Source organism: Pelodiscus sinensis, chromosome 2 (genome assembly GCF_052426305.1).
Source record: "Pelodiscus sinensis isolate ZL-2025 chromosome 2, ASM5242630v1, whole genome shotgun sequence".
NCBI classification, from domain to species: Eukaryota; Metazoa; Chordata; order Testudines; family Trionychidae; genus Pelodiscus; species Pelodiscus sinensis.
In genome coordinates, this window is record NC_143053.1 from 81,168,031 (window position 1) to 81,184,197 (window position 16,167).

At 45.2% G+C, this 16,167-nt stretch overlaps 1 protein-coding gene across 4 annotated transcripts in view; it reads left to right on the top strand.

Annotated features, from left to right (window-relative positions):
• The window catches only part of ROCK1 (Rho associated coiled-coil containing protein kinase 1), a 146,065-nt gene that overhangs the window by 71,108 nt on the left and 58,790 nt on the right, over positions 1 to 16,167 (top strand). For all 4 annotated transcript variants that reach the window (XM_006139046.4, XM_075920910.2, XM_089776296.1 and 1 more), the window contains 4 exons: positions 7,679 to 7,823; positions 10,758 to 10,896; positions 14,796 to 14,887; positions 15,756 to 15,915. In XM_006139046.4, coding sequence (XP_006139108.1) covers positions 7,679 to 7,823; positions 10,758 to 10,896; positions 14,796 to 14,887; positions 15,756 to 15,915 — 536 coding nt within the window. The remainder of the gene's footprint in view (positions 1 to 7,678; positions 7,824 to 10,757; positions 10,897 to 14,795; positions 14,888 to 15,755; positions 15,916 to 16,167) is intronic.

Genomic DNA, 16,167 nt, shown 5'->3' on the forward strand with positions numbered 1-16,167 from the left:
GGTCCGCATCCTGTTCGAGGGACAGGTCCCTGGCACTGCATCGCTCACCACGCCAGTACCTTTCCTTGGCTCGCAACTCCCCACAGCGTGTCCTTGAGCTGGGAAAGGGCTGGTGATCCTGCTCGACTTTGCAGCGTGTTTTGGTTCATTGGCATTTGTCTTGCAGCCACTCCTGAGAATGCCGGCCACGATCACCCAGACTGCAGATCTCATAGTGGACAACGCTTGCAGGAGGATCGTTTCTGGTGGTCCTCCATGTCCCGAGCATTTGTGTCACTGATGAATGTATAGTGCCACACTGATGCCAGCCCTTGTTCCTGGTCCCCCAGCACGGCGCACTCCAGGCTGGCCTTATATCAAGCCTTAGTACCCCCAGTACAAGCTCCTCCTCTGATGCCTCCAGTACCACAGATGGAACTCCAGTTGGTGTAATGGCTGCAGGTATTGCAGCCTCAGTGGTACCGCTGAAACCTATGCGAGTTCTTTGTACTGTCCCAGGTATTGCACTCAGTAGCTGGTAAGCTAAAGGAACCATCGGCCAACTCCACCTCTATTAAACACCTCCAAGCTTCCAAGGCTCCCAGCCCGCAGGAGGAGAAGAAGGTTGAGACACAGGCTCTGGCCTTCCTCTGGCCTTGAGGAGGTTCCCCCAGCGCAAGCATCTTCATCATCTCCAGATCTGGTCATCATGGGACCCCCCGATGATGCGTGGTCCCACTAGGATTTCTTCAGGTGGGTAGCCACCAGGTTGAACCTCCAAGTGGAGGAACTTATGAGCCAGAGGATACCCTCTTTGGGGGTATTAATACAGTCAGCCCAGCCAGGGTGTCCTTATCCTTCATGACAGTGACCAAGATCATCACAGCCTTGTAATAAATGCCCTCCTCCATTCCCCCTACCTCCAAAAGGGCAGAAAGAAAGTACTTTGTCCCGAAGAAGGGACATGAATATCTTTACTCCCCTCCAGCTCCCAACTCCCTGGTGATGGAAGCCATTAACCACTGAGGTGACCCTGAAAAATAAAGACTTAAAGAGACTGTATTTATTTGGACAAAAGTTTTATTCGTTCTCCAGCTTATAGCTCTGGGTGGCATATTACTAAGCCTTCATGGCCTGCTACGGGATAAATCATGAAGTTCGAGTCCTCTCGTTTGGATGTCTTGAAGGAGTTTCAGGTCTCGTCAGAGGGGGCAACGGCTGCTTGAGCAGCACTCCAGGCTGCCTCAGATGTGGCAAATGTGGCAGCTTGCTCCATAGCATCGCCCATATTTATGCAGAGAATGTCATGGATGCCTCTCACTATCCTCTCCCCCAAGACACAGCAATCTGTGCAGGAGCTCCCCTTTGAAGAGTGGCTCCATTTTGCAGAGCAGAAGGATAGTAAACTGCACAGGCACCATCCTCCACACCCTTGGCTCACATTTCCCAGGACTGTCATGTAACTAATTCAGGCCTCAGACCCCGTCTGCTCAGCCTTTCTAGCCTTGCCAGGAGTTGGGGCAGAGCTAATATAAAGGGTTTAGAAAGAAACAGTCCCAGTCTCGTTCTTCCACGCAACCTGGCTCCTCCTATTGTAAGGTCATTTCCAAGTGCCTCTTTTGAGGATATGAGAGAGGATGACATACCTCTTAGACTGCCTTCTGGATCCTTATCTTGAGACCTTTTCACACTGTCTGCACCCTTTCCTCCCAACTTGGTGTTCTATAAGCACAGAGACAGTGTCCTCAGCATGGTGCAGCAGAGTTATACCCTCCAACTCTCCTCTACTCCATCCCCATCCCTCTTCAGGGACCCTTTTCACAACACGCACCTTCTGTATGAAGTCAGGGGCAGTGGAGGCACCCAGACTGGGGGAGGTGGAGGAGATTTTGCATTGCTACCAGAGCCAAAGGTTTAATTCCCACTACTTTCTGATCCTTAAGGCCAACAAGGGGCTCTGGCCCATTCTGGGCCTGTACAGCCTGAACCATTGCCTGGAGAGTCTCAAGTTCCCCATGGTATACCTGGCTGCTATTCCCTGGATTTGGAAGATTGGTATATTGCCCTTGATCTCAAGGATGCTTACCTTCCACATTTGCCATTTTCGAGGGTCACAGATGTTTTCTATGTTTCGTGGTGGAAGCGAACCACTACCAGTTTGTTGTTCCCCCATTTGGCTTTGCCACAATCCCTCAAGTTTCTACTAAATGTATGTCAGTGGTGGCCATCTACCTCAGGCAACAAGGGGTGCAGATTTATCCTTACCTGGATGATTGGCTCATCAAGTGCGACTCCTGTTCCAAGGTCCATTTGCATGTAGATCTTCTGTTCTGCCTATGCCACTGTCTCAGCCTGTTTATGAATGCAGAAAACTCACAGAGTTTGTGTCAATTCAGCTCATCGAGTTTGAGAGTGGTGCTAGTTTTGTCTCTGGCAAGAGCCTTCCTCCCTATGGACAAATTTTGTGCCCTTTTGGACTTTCTGACTCGCCTGGGCACTTCACTGACTACTATAGCCTGGGCATGTCCAGCTAATTGGGCACATGGCGGCATCCACTTATGTGGTCATGTATGCCAGACTCCTTAAGTGTCCCCTCCACCAATGGCTGATATCGGTCTATACCCCCTCCAGCAGGGTGGAATGATTTAAATCAAGACTATTTAAATCAGTGATTTTTAAACCACCAAACATCATTGATTTTTTTTAAATCAAGTTTTCCACTGATCACATTTCTTCAAACAGTATTGCGAACACGTTAATTTACATCTTAGTACAGCATATAAGAGGATCTATTGTATTTTTTTTTTTAGATAGTGCATAATACTCATTACTTGTATCAAGCTGCAGATGCAGCAGCAATATATTAGGAATGGTAAGAACTAAATCACACACAAACTCATTAGCACTTACATTTTACTAAACAAAACTTTGAATGTTAAATATTTCACATTTGCAGTTAAAGAGAATCCTGAGTTGGCGGCTGATGGCTGTCCTTAAACTCTATTTTTTTTATTTTCAAATTTTATTAACTCTTAACTGACAAGTCCTCAAGACACTAAATGTATGGTGTCCTTAAAACTTCTACAACTAGCTCTCATCTTCCTCCACTTTCACTGTCATTTTGAGTGAGATCTAATTCCAAGTTACCAAGAAAGCTAAGACTGTATTTAAGAGTGCACTTAATTTTGGAGTAACCACCTTTGAAAACAAGTATGCGATGGGGTTCCTTTGAGAAAGCAGAGTTACACTGAAGTTAAAAAGGGAATATACTTATGGCATCACTATTACGGTGTATGACCACGATGTTCCAAAATAAGAGGCATATATTATGTATTTAAAAAAAAGAAAATGACACTCAGTGGCAACTGGCAACTCTAGCTTTCTGTACTGTACTTGGTGATAGATTCTAAATCTAGTTAACTAATTAAATAAGCCATAAAGATTAGCTAAGCCAAACTTTTTTTTATTAACATCCAACATAGTAAACAGTTTGGGAATTTACTTATTAAATCACACTTATACTAAAAGGCATAAAGTGTCTTGAAGAATGATGCATTGCAAAAATTGATCCACCTTGTCCTTCAGAAATATCTACATCATTTTCTCCCAATAAGCAGTTTTCCTTGTGTTTCATTCTTGAAGGTAGGTTCTGTATCCTCTTCCTGGTCGGCTTACACTTGACACATTTTCCTTTTTTACCCAGGGAATGAATTTCTTCAAAATATTCCTGGATAGGGTCTCTTGTGTACCCAGAAACCATGACAGTTTTTTGGAGGCAAAAGTGCAGGGGAATATAGGAAACTGTGTGTGTGCTGAATAATGTCTTCCCTTTTTCCTTTCTAGTCCAATGTTCTTTTCCACGCTGTCTCTGATTTTGGACAATCATAGAATCCTAGAATACTAGAACTGGAAGGGACCTCTAGAGGCGAAGTCCAGTTCCCTGCCCTCATGGGAGAAGCAAGTACCATCTAGATCATCCCTGACAGAGGTCTCTCTAACCTGCTGTTAAATATCTCCGGTGATGGAGATTCCACAACCTCCCTAGGTAATTTATTCCAGTACTTAATTACCCTGGCAGAAAGTTTTTCCTAATTTCCAACCTAAGCTTCCCTTGCTGCAATTTAAACTCATTGCTTCCTGTCCTGTCATCAGAAGTTAAGGTGAATATTTTTTTTCTCCTTTCTCCTTGTAAGATACTTCCTCCTTTTAGATACTTGAAAGCGGCTATCATGTCCCCTCTGTCTTCTCTTTTCCAAACTAAAGAAACCCAATTCTTTCAGTCTTCCCTCATAGGTCATGTATTCTAGACCTTTAATAATTTTTTTGCTCTTTTCTGGACCGTCTCCAACTTCTCCACATCTTTCCCTGAATTGTGGTGCCAAGAACAGGACACAGTACTCCAACTGAGGCCTAATCAGCACAGAGTAGAGGATAAGAATCACTTCCTGTGTCTTTTTCTCACAACACTCCTGTTAATGCATCCCAGAAAATTTGGTGATTTTTTTTTTCCCCCCAACAATATCACACTGTTGACTAATATTTAGCTTGTGATCCACTAGATCTTTTTTTGCAGTACTGTACTCCTTCCTTCACAGTCATTTCCCATTTTTTGAGAACTTCGCATTTGCCCTTATTGGACTCTATCCTCTATCTCTAGTTGGTTCAGATCATTTTGAATTATGACCCTATCCTCCAAAACACGTGCAAGTCCTCCCAGCTTGATACCATCTGTAAACTTTATATGCATACTCTCTTTGCCATTAAGATATTGAACAGAACCAGTCCCAAAACTGATCACTGTAGAACCCCACTTACGCCCTTCCAGCATGACTGTGAACTATGGATAACTACTCTCTGAGACTGGTTATCCAACCAGTTACGCATCCACCTTATACTAGCTGTATATTGTATCAACCTAAGGTGGTCTCTGCTTTTCATATGGGTCAGGATATTTTACTCCCAGTCTTCATACTGATGCCTGATTCCTCATGCAACTGCAGAGGAGAGGCAGTTGCATGCCCTGGATGTTCGCAGAGTTCTTGCGTTGTACATTGTCAAAACAAAGCCATTCTGCAAATCTCTACAGCTCTTTTTTGCCTATGCTAAGTGGATGAAGGGATCTCTAAATGGATAACCTCTTGCATTTGTACATGCTATCAGCTGGTGAGGACTCACTTGTCCAAGCCTCCTCTGTGACCTATCCAAGCCCCCTCTGTGACCTTCCTTACCAATGTTCCTATCCTGGACATTGGTGAGGTTACAAACCTGGTCTTCAGTACACACCATGCACTATGCCATGCACTATGCCATGCTGCAACAAGCCCAAGAGGATGCTGCCTCTTTGAAAGAGCTGTGTGGCAGTCAGCATGCAAGTGGACTCTTCCCATCTCCAGACATATTGCTTGCAGTCACTTATGTTGAATGGAGATGAGCATTCATTCGAAGAAGAACAGACAGTTACCTATTTCAATAACTGGTGTTCTTCGAGATGTGTTGCTCATGTCCATTCAACTTCTCACCCTTCTTCCCCACTGTCAAGAGTTGTCCAGCAAGAAGAAATTGAGAGTGGAGGACACCAGAGGTGCCCTATAAAGAGCGACATGTGCGCACCACTCCAAAGGGCACCACTCCAAGGGGCTGGCTCCCCTACTGGTACTGCTGAGGGAAAACCATCCGGCACCAGTGCACGTGGCGGGCACCAGTGCACGCACAATGAATGGACATGAGCAATACATCTTGAAGAATGCCAGTTACGGAAACTTTTTTCCCCCCCTAAATGGTGTTGTAATTGGTTTCTGTCAGACAGTACTGCATATATGAACATATGGGGATGGGGGGAAACCTTGAAATAAGTGATCTTTGATATGCCACATGTCACTGAGCCAGCACACCTGCTAAATCTTTTCAGGAATACTTAAATGAAGAATTTGCTTACAATAAATAAAAGACAATAAGAGCTCCTACAAATAAAGCCAGACTTATGAAGTATGTGTGATCAGTTCCTCACCTTAGTGGCTTCACTGGGATCTCCTAGGAATGAATTTGGCTCTATGTTAAGCTTAATTATTTGTAGACTTGGAACAGTAAGGTAGTGATGAATTATGATGAAGAAAAGAGACTCCCGCATATACTGGTGTTGCAGAGGCACTTCTGTGTGTGGGATACACTTACTTTTACTCTGAAAAAAAAATTGCATTTACAATGCTAGTTTAAAATTGGATGTGTTAAGCAAAATATAGTTATAAGCAGCAGTCTTCCATTATGAAATGGCCTCTGCAAATCCCCTCTTTGAAGCCCTGTCCTATGGAGCCTAGAATCATTTCAGACTTGTAAGATTAAGGTGGCCCTGCTGGGACACCCAGGCACACAACTGCCGCAGGTTTAAAATGCAGCCAGGTGGCTCTCTGTTCTGGAGGGAGGGAGAGGCTTCATGTGATCTCCCTGCCCCCAGCCCAGTCCTCAGCTCCTATTGGCCAGATACAAGCTGCCAATAAGAACTGACCCCAGGAAACAACCAGCCAATAGGAGCTGAGAGATTAGCCTTGGGGTTGGGGGCAGTGAATCTCTCCCCCCTCCCACCCCCAAGCTGCATGAAGGGAATAAACTGCAGCTCTAAGTGATCTGGGGCTGTAGCAAGCAGGGATCCCAACCTGCCTTAGGGGTGCTGGCCAGGAGACGCTTTAAGAACCTCCCAGCCATAGCCTGTCTCTGGCACCCCTGCCCATCCCACACCTCAACTCCCTCCCCAGGTCACCATCCAAACCCTCTGCACTCCCCTGCCCTGGGTCACAACTCCTTCTTCCCAGGTTCTGTACCCCCTCCTACACTTCTCCTCAGGCAAGAATCCTCTTCTCCATCCAGACACCCTCCTAGACCTTGCACCCCCATTCCCTGACCCAGATCACAACTCCCTCCTTCACTCAAACTCCCCCTTAGACCATATACTGTCTCCTTCACCCCAGTCCCTTACCCGTGCGCCCTTCTATATCCAGTCTCCGTCCTAGACCCAGCACCTCCACCACAGAAAAGTGCGGCCCTTTACCACTTTCCAAAATCTAACCCCCCCCCCCCCCCCCCCCCAAAAAAAAGCATTGCCTACCCTGGGCCAGACCCAGGGGTGAGGAACATTTTTTGGGTCGGGGTCTTCTGAACCACAGAAAAAAAACAGTTGGGTGGGGGGCCGTGGCAGCTGGATTGCCAGCACGAGCACCCCAGTACTGGGGGGGTAGAAGCCCTGGAGGCTGGATCTTGCCTCTGGGCCTTAGGTTCCCCACCCTGGTTTAGACTATGAATCCAGTATTCTAAATCACAGCCAAAAGACTGACCCAGATTTGTCAATTCTTTCTCCACTGGCACAAGAAGTCATGGAACATTCCTTCCAGCTCTTAGCCCTTATTTAGTTTGTCATCTTAACATTTCAAGTTTCAATATTTAGTTTTTGTGTTACTGTGGATTTTTTCAGATATGCTGAATAGTTATTTAATAGCATTAAAATATATCTTTGGCAGATCAAGAGTTGTGTGCTGCATTCGAGAGATATTTTTAGAATTCTAAAATGCCCATCTCAAACCAACATTGTCAGAGTCTCCATTGTTTAGGAAAAGAGTATTTGCCTAGATGATAAATATCTCTTTAAAATATTGTGTATTTCCAAATATAAACATTTGAACATTACTGTTTTGTTTTGTTTTTTTTGTAGGAAGGTATGGTACGATGTGATACAGCTGTTGGAACACCAGATTATATTTCTCCTGAAGTACTAAAATCCCAAGGTGGTGATGGTTACTATGGACGAGAATGTGACTGGTGGTCAGTTGGGGTCTTTCTGTATGAAATGCTTGTTGGTGAGTAACAAGATTTTCAGTGTTTTATGACTACACTTACCACCTGAGTTTAACATTACATTTTTATGTTTCTCAAGAACTTCATTTCAGAGTTATCCTGCCTTTATAGATTGCCCATAACTGTAATATATACAAAAAAAATTGTGCTTTACCTAAGCACCAGCAATATTATATCAGTAGGCTTTTGTGGGCTAGCATTGTTGATTTTGTTACTAAGTTAAAGGGACTACAGGCAGTCCCCGAGTTACGCGGATCCGACTTATGTCGGATCCGCACTTACGAACGGGGCTTTCTCGCCCCGGAGCTCGCAGGCACTGGGACCACCCAGAGTGCAGCGGTCCCGCTACCTTGACCTCCGGGGCGAGAAAAGCTGCTCCGGGTGCCTCTGGTCTGCTGGGGACCGTCTCCAGCAGACCAGGGACACCTGGAGCAAAGCCGGGGAGGCGGAGGGGTCCCGCGCCTCTGAGGCTTTGCTCTGGCAAAGCCTCAGAGGCGCGGGACTCCACCGCCGCTGTGGCTTTGCTCCCAGTGTCCCTGGTCTGCTGGAGATGGTCCCCAGCAGACCAGGGACACCGGGAGCAAAGCCGCGGAGCACGCGGGTAGCGGACTGCCCAGACGCGCTGCTGCTGTCCCGCTGCCGGCGTGCTCCGGGGCTTTGCTCCCCGTCTCCCTGGTCTGCTGGTCTCCAGCAGACCAGGGAGACGCAGAGCAAAGCCACGGAGGACCCGGGCGGCGGAACCGCGGTGCATCTCGGTCCCCCGCCTGCATCTCCCTGGTCTGCTGGGGGGGAGGGGGAGCGCAGCTAGTACGCCCCCCCCCCACCCCCCCCCCCGAGCAGTCCAGGCTTTTCTCCAGACGCCTGTGGTAGAGCAGCTGGGGCGCTGCCGGTTGGTCCCGCAGCGCCGCTCTGGGCGCTACTGGACCAACCCGGCAGCACCCCAGCTGCTCTGCCCCAGGCGTCCTGATTCAGCCGCTGCTGGTCAGTTTCAGCAGTGGCTGAATCAGGACGCCTGGGGCAGAGCAGCTGGGGTGCTGGTGGATTGGTCCAGTAGCGCCGAGGAGTGGCGCTACTGGAGCAACCCAGCAGCACCCCAGCTGCTTTGCCCCAGGCGTCCCCAAGTCAGCCGCTGCTGAAACTGACCAGCGCTGACTACAGGAAGCCCGAGGCAGAGTTCCTGGAATCAACCGCTGATCAGTTTCAGCAGCAGCTGACTTGGGAATACCTGGGCTTCTTAAGTTGAATCTGTATGTAAGTTGGAACTGGCGTCCAGATTCAGCCTGTTGAAACTGATCAGAGGTTGATTCCAGGAAGTCCGGGGCAGAGCAACTCTGCCTCGGGCTTCCTGTAGTCAGCTGCTGGTCAGTTTCAGCAGCGGCTGAATCTGGACTCCAGTTGCGACTTACATACAGATTCAACTTAGGGACTGTAGGTTTGTTCTTATCTTGTACGTAACCCGGGGACTGCCTGTATAGATAGAATTCCTGGCTTCTGATGTACTTTTATTCTTATCGCAGATACTGCAAAAACTTCCCTGTCGGGGGGGAGGGGGCGGATGGGATGGCCTGTGGAATGCACTGAAATGCATCAAGTAGCAGGTATTTTCAAAGATGTTTTGCAAGGAAGCCTAGTTCTGGTGATCCTAGAAGTTCTTAACTCACTTTCTCTCTCATTTCAGATGAAACAAGTTGAATTATTTGCTGTATCTATACACTGGTCTATTATTCGGAAACGATATAAAAATTTGAGCATAGTGCACTTCATATAGCTTGGCCCAGTGTTAATGGTCATGGTTATGAGAGACCATTTTTTAAAAAATGGGCAAATAAATGAGTATATTCATTTTCTCTTTCTTTTTGCAAACATATAGTTATGCATGTGCCTGTTCATCACAGGCTGAGGAGAGTGGGAACTGAGAATCCCCCCCCTAATAAAATATTGTCAGCACTTCAGTAGTGGACATTTTAGAAACTTAGAATACTACTTTCTTGAAGTCTTACAGAACAGTAAGCACCTTAACAATTTTGTTTGATATGAACAAAAGGAATCATCACAATGTTTTTCCTATAAATGCGATGCTTATATTAGTAAGACTTAATTTATTGTGGTTATTGATGAACCCAACTCAATGACATCTGAGTATATTTATGTAGCTATAATTTTATATCAGTCATTTTGCCTATAATATATTGTAGCAAGAGCCACCCACCAAAAATGCTACTTAAACCAAAATCAGGCAAATAATTGAGCAAATAAACTAACCATCAGTCACAGCAAGATCAACTAACTCAGGGTACGTCTAGACTACATGCCTCTGTCGCCAGAGGCAGGTAGATTAGGCTACCAGGCATAGTAAAATGAAGCGGCGTTTTAAATAATCGCCGCTTCATTTAAATTTACATGGCTGCTGCGCTGAGCCGACAAACAGCTCATCCCAGGAGGCATACCTGGGTGGTCGACAAATACCTTTGATGTCGACACCTGCGCGTCCAGACTATCGCCCTGAGCCGACAAACAGCTGATCAGCCATCTTCATTGTGTTTTCTTTTGTAGCGCTGTCTGAAAACCTTAGGTGATTTAAAAGGATGTTATTGAATATTTCAGATTTCCTTAGGCATTAGATTTGCTATGGAGTCTGAAAATACTTATTAATGTCTAAAATAAATGTGCACAAAAATTGAAACTTGCATATTATATGTCAAATATCAAATTAAGAAAGTGATGTGCTTATCCAATTCAAATCTGGGGGCTATTTGATGTTTTTATTGAAGTTTTAAAATGAAGAATGTGTTCACTTTTAATTGAGTATGAGCACTGAGTGTCTTCAAAGGCACAGAATATGATAAAGAAATATAATGTTTTAAATTATACTTCCGTTTCTTTTGCTATTTATATTTTATATTGAGATATTTAACTTTTTATTTCTATTTCTTCAGGCGATACACCATTTTATGCGGATTCCTTGGTTGGAACATATAGTAAAATTATGAACCATAAGAATTCTCTTACCTTCCCTGATGATAATGATATCTCTAAAGATGCAAAAAGCCTTATATGTGCATTCCTAACTGACAGGTAAAATAGCTCCAAATTTTGTTCAGAATTTAAAATTGGTTTTTGTTAATGACACTTTCTTCTCTTGTACAAAACAAAAAAATAGATTGTGTATAAACGATAAATTGTTGAACAATATTGAAAAAATCAGTTGTTCTGACCTCTGTGAAATATATTTATAGACACTGTCACAGTTGTGAGACCAGCTGTACTTTCTGTCTGTTTTCTTGTTTCTCTAAGAGCACCTCTATCGGCTTTAGCCGCTTCCACTTTTTTTCCCTCCTCTTTTCCCACCCTCATTTCTCTTTACGTTTCTTGGGTGGGAATCTCACAAAAAGGAGCCCGTACACTACTCTATTTAGAGAAAACTAACAACCTGCATATTGAGTCTCACCTAATCTTCTGCTTCTGTACAAGCTTAGCTAGGCTTTTCCTTTAAATTACAAGTTCCTCTCTGTGTATCTCATTCTGATTTCCCAGGTGATAAGGGCAGTAGAACCAGAGAACTTTGTTGGTTCAGTTTCTAGCATCTCAAATGATATTCCATTCTCGTCAGTAGGGCCTGCAAACAAAAATTTGACATGTCGTTTTGGTATTGTGCCATAACATCACATTTAATTCAGTTTGTACACATGAAAAGTGTTTTTGTCATGGTAATTTTTTAATTGGCAATTTGATACATTTCCTACATTGCTAAATGGATGTTGCTTGATTTTTAGATTAATTGCTAATCCTTAAATAGAATTACATGCTCACCTGGTAATTAATTGTGTAAATGTAGATGAGAAATCAATATTTTAAATTCCATAAAAGATGATATGGGAAAGTTTAATTCTGGACATTCCAAATGTTTTTCTCCTCAGATTTTGAGAGCATGGGATTAAATATTATCCAGGCTCCAACACAATCAACTATCTAGGGGTGTGTCTAGACTACATGCCTCCTTCGACGGAGGCATGTAGATTAGCCAGATCGGAAGAGGGAAATGAAGCCGCGATTAAAATAATCGCGGCTTCATTTAAATTTAAATGGCTGCCCCGATCTGCCGATCAGCTGTTTGTCGGCAGATCGGGGGAGTCTGGACGCGATGCCCCGACAAAGAAGCCTTTCTTCATCGACACAGGTAAACCTGGTTTCACGAGGCTTACCTGTGTCGATGAAGAAAGGCTTCTTTGTCGGGGCATCGCGTCCAGACTCCCCCGATCTGCCGACAAACAGCTGATCGGCAGATCGGGGCAGCCATTTAAATTTAAATGAAGCCGCGATTATTTTAATCGCGGCTTCATTTCCCTCTTCCGATCTGGCTAATCTACATGCCTCCGTCGAAGGAGGCATGTAGTCTAGACACACCCTAGGTGAATAGCAAGAGAAGAAAGAATCCTAATTTTTAAGTGCAGCTTTCTATTACTTCAGAACTTGTTAGATTATTATAAGGGTAATTGATTTTACTTCTTTGTAGTCTGGTGGACTACCAAAAATGTAATTATAATAATTGATTTCAATTTTAGAGTGAACATTTTATGTGGTATACTAGTGTTAGTTTTTTATCCTTGTCTTTACTTCTGACGTAATATTGTTATCTGTTTCTCTTCCTCTGATTTCATCTTTCTCAGTCTTAGTTTTTTATCCTTGTCTTGACTTCCTGGTCTTTTTCCCTGTGCCCACTTGTAATTGCTTTTTTTTCCCCGTATCTTTTTTTCTCAATTTTCTTTTGCATTGTTGCCAAGTAACAATGGTCTGCATATGGAAATGCTACATGAGAAAGCTGAGTGCGTCATGTGAAACATTTTTATTGATGGTCATATATTGGTTAGTTCTGCTCCTTCTGACGTTGGGTGAATGCTGTCAGTGAACACTGTTTTTATCATAAAGAACTTGGACAAAAGATAATGGGCCTGATTCTCCTTAGCAAGTTAAACTGAGTTTCATAGAATCACTGATTTTCAACAGTGACATTGAGGTCCAGGTTCTCAGAGACACACGTCTTCAGCTGTGATTTGATAGTGTATAGCCTTGTAAACACTGAAAGGTTTATTTGTATACAGGCAGTCCCCGGGTTACGTACAAGATAGGGACTGTAGGTTTGTTCTTAAGTTGAATTTGTATGTAAGTCGGAACTGGTATCAGCCGCTGCTGAAACTGATCAGTTTCAACAGCCGCTGAATCTGGACACCAGTTCCACTTACATACAGATTCAAGGTAAGAACACCAGGCGTCCCCAAGTCAACTGCTGCTGAAACTGATCAGCAGCTGATTCCAGGAAGCCCAGGGCAGAGCAACTCTGCCTCGGGCTTCCTGTAGTCAGCTGCTGGTCAGTTTCAGCAGCGGCTGACTTTGGGACGCCTGGGGCAGAGCAGCTGGGGTGCTGCTGGGTTGGTCCAGTAGCGCCAAGGAGCGGTGCTGCGGGACCAACCGGCAGTGCCCCACCTGCTCTACCACAGGCCCCCGGCTTTGCTCCACGTCTCCCTGGTCTGCTGGGGGAGCACTAGCTGCGCTCCCCCTCCCCCCCAGCAGACCAGGGAGATGTGGAGCAAAGCTGCGGAGGACCCAGGCCGAACCGTGGCGCTTCCAGATCAGCGCCGCGGTCCGGCCCGGGTCCTCCGTGGCTTTGCTCAGCGTCTCCCTGGTCTGCAGACCAGGGAGATGCTGAGCAAAGCCACGGAGGACCCGGGCGGACCCGAGGCTTCCAGATCAGCTGAAAGCGCTGCGGGTCCGGCCCGGGTCCTCCGCCGCTCTGCTCAGCGTCTCCCTGGTCTGCAGACCAGGGAGACGCTGAACAAAGCGGCGGAGCACCCGGGGCCAGACCCGCGCCACTTCCAGCTGATCTGGAAGCGGCGCGGGTCCAGCCGGGTGCTCCACCGCTTTGTTCAGCGTCTCCCTGGTCTGCAGACCAGGGAGACGCTGAACAGAGCGGCGGAGCACCGGAGGCCGGACCTGCGGCCGCTTCCAGATCAGCTGGAAGCGGTGCACGTCCGGCCCCGGGTGCTCCGCCGCTTTGTTCAGTGTCTGCAGACCAGGGAGACGCTGAACAAAGTGGCGGAGCACCCGGCTGGACCTGCGCCGCTTCCAGCTGATCTGGAAGCGGCCGCGGGTCCGGCCCCCGGTGCTCCGCCGCCTTGCTCCCGTCTCCCTGGTCTGCTGGCTCTGCCAGCAGACCAGGGAGACGAGGAGCAGCTTTTCTCGCCCCGGAGAAGGCGGGCGGCGGGACCAGGCGTCCTGCTGCTCTAGTTCTCCGGGGCGAGAAATCCCCATTCGGAACTGCGGATCCGACATAAGTCGGATCCGCGTAACTCGGGGACTGCCTGTACACAAAGGTGTGAATTTAATTGAATATAATTATCAGTATGACCTCTCCTTTAAGTACTCTAATTGAAGAGTAAGAATGTAATTGATTGATTAGTTGATTTGTTTGCTTAGCTTATGTTGGTTATAAGAGTAGCAATATTGGTTTAAGATAAACCAAAAAGGCCAGTTATACCGGAATGAGTGTCTATATTTATGTGTGTGGGCAGGGAGGAAGCAGTGTTATGCATAGAGCCCTATGTGGATACAGAATTGATATCTACATTTGCATCTATAAAAATGATCTAGGAATGTGATTACCTGCAGATGTGCATGGATTTGTAGGGCTCTAGTTATGCAGATATGACTATACATCAGTGTAATCGATAAAACTTTCCCATGTTAGACAAAGCCTAAGACCAGATAGCAATCTGGGATGAAGGGAAGAAATCCCATGAACCTACTTTTGCTGGTATAGGGCATTCCATGTCACAACTTCGGAGAAACTAGAGCTTTTAAATGCCCCTTAGTTAACAGGTGTAAGCTCTTGCATCTAAATAGTAGGTAGGACATTTGAACCACTCATGTTTAAAGAAAGGGAAAAATCTTACATGGTATTTTTTTAAACATCTTTACAGGGAAGTAAGGTTAGGACGAAATGGCGTAGACGAAATCAAGAGACACCTCTTCTTCAAAAATGATCAGTGGGCTTGGGAAACTCTTAGAGACGGTGAGTAATTCTTTATACAGAAGCAATAATAGGGTATGTCTACACTTGCAGCCTATTCCTGTGCTTGATTTGCATCTTCCCGGCCGGGCGCCATTTTTTGAAATTTACAAGCCCGGAATAACTGCCTGCTTCTGTACGTGGCAGTGAAATGGGAGTTCGAAATAGGGCTTTATTTTGAACTACCTGTTAACCTCATTGCAGGAGGAATAAGAGGTAGTTTGAAATAGGACTTTATTTTGAACTCCCGTTTCACTGCCGTGTGTAGATGCGGGCAGTTATTCTGGGCTTGTAAATTTCAAAAAATGCAAGAGGGGAGGGACGGTTGGTGTGTGAATCAACTATGCTTTCTTTGCTCTAATTAAGATCTCATCAACATTAGCAGAAATCAAATTGGCGTTTTTCTGCCTCTCTTTCACTGCCTGAGTAGCACAAAGGAGCTAGATCACACAAGAAGATCTTGTACTAAGGAACATAGTGATTCTTTACTGGGCTGCTCTTCAGTTTTGTCTTTAAACTCCTCTCTTGATTTTTCATGCTGTCCAAGGTTAGCTTGATCTAAGTTGAAGCCCAGATCCTATGTATTGCATAGCACAAAAGTGAACTGATGCACCTGCACAAAGCCCCACTGAGTAGCACTGTAGGATCGGGACCTAAGTTTGTTCAGATGACACTGTCACATTGGTCCACCTACTGACACACAGGAATCCCTAGATGTCAAGACATGGCTATTTAAAATTACACAAAATTTAGTTACTCTGACTCGTGTAGCAGAAGGGACAATTCTAATATTAGTCATAATATACACATGTATTTATCATTCATCTGGTTGTTATTTGAATGGAATTATGATAATTTTATTTTATTGTAGCTGTGGCACCAGTTGTTCCTGATTTAAGTAGTGATATTGATACTAGTAACTTTGATGATTTGGAAGAAGACAAGGGAGAGGAAGAAACATTCCCGATACCAAAAGCATTTGTTGGCAACCAGCTACCTTTTGTAGGATTTACATACTACAGCAACCATCAGTAAGTATAGAGGAAACAAATTAATGTTGTGTATTGTCACCAAGTTTTGTATTTTTGATTCTTCTTCATATATTTAGATAATAGACAATTTTAAAATGAAAAATTCTAGTGTCATAGTTCGTGATATTTACATGAGACTGCTACCACTACAGGACAGTAGTGTTTTTAAATATTACAGGAAGCTTTTAATTGGGTCAGTGTTGCCAATTATGAATTAACCATATGTATAGTGGCACAGTAGTAATTGGACTT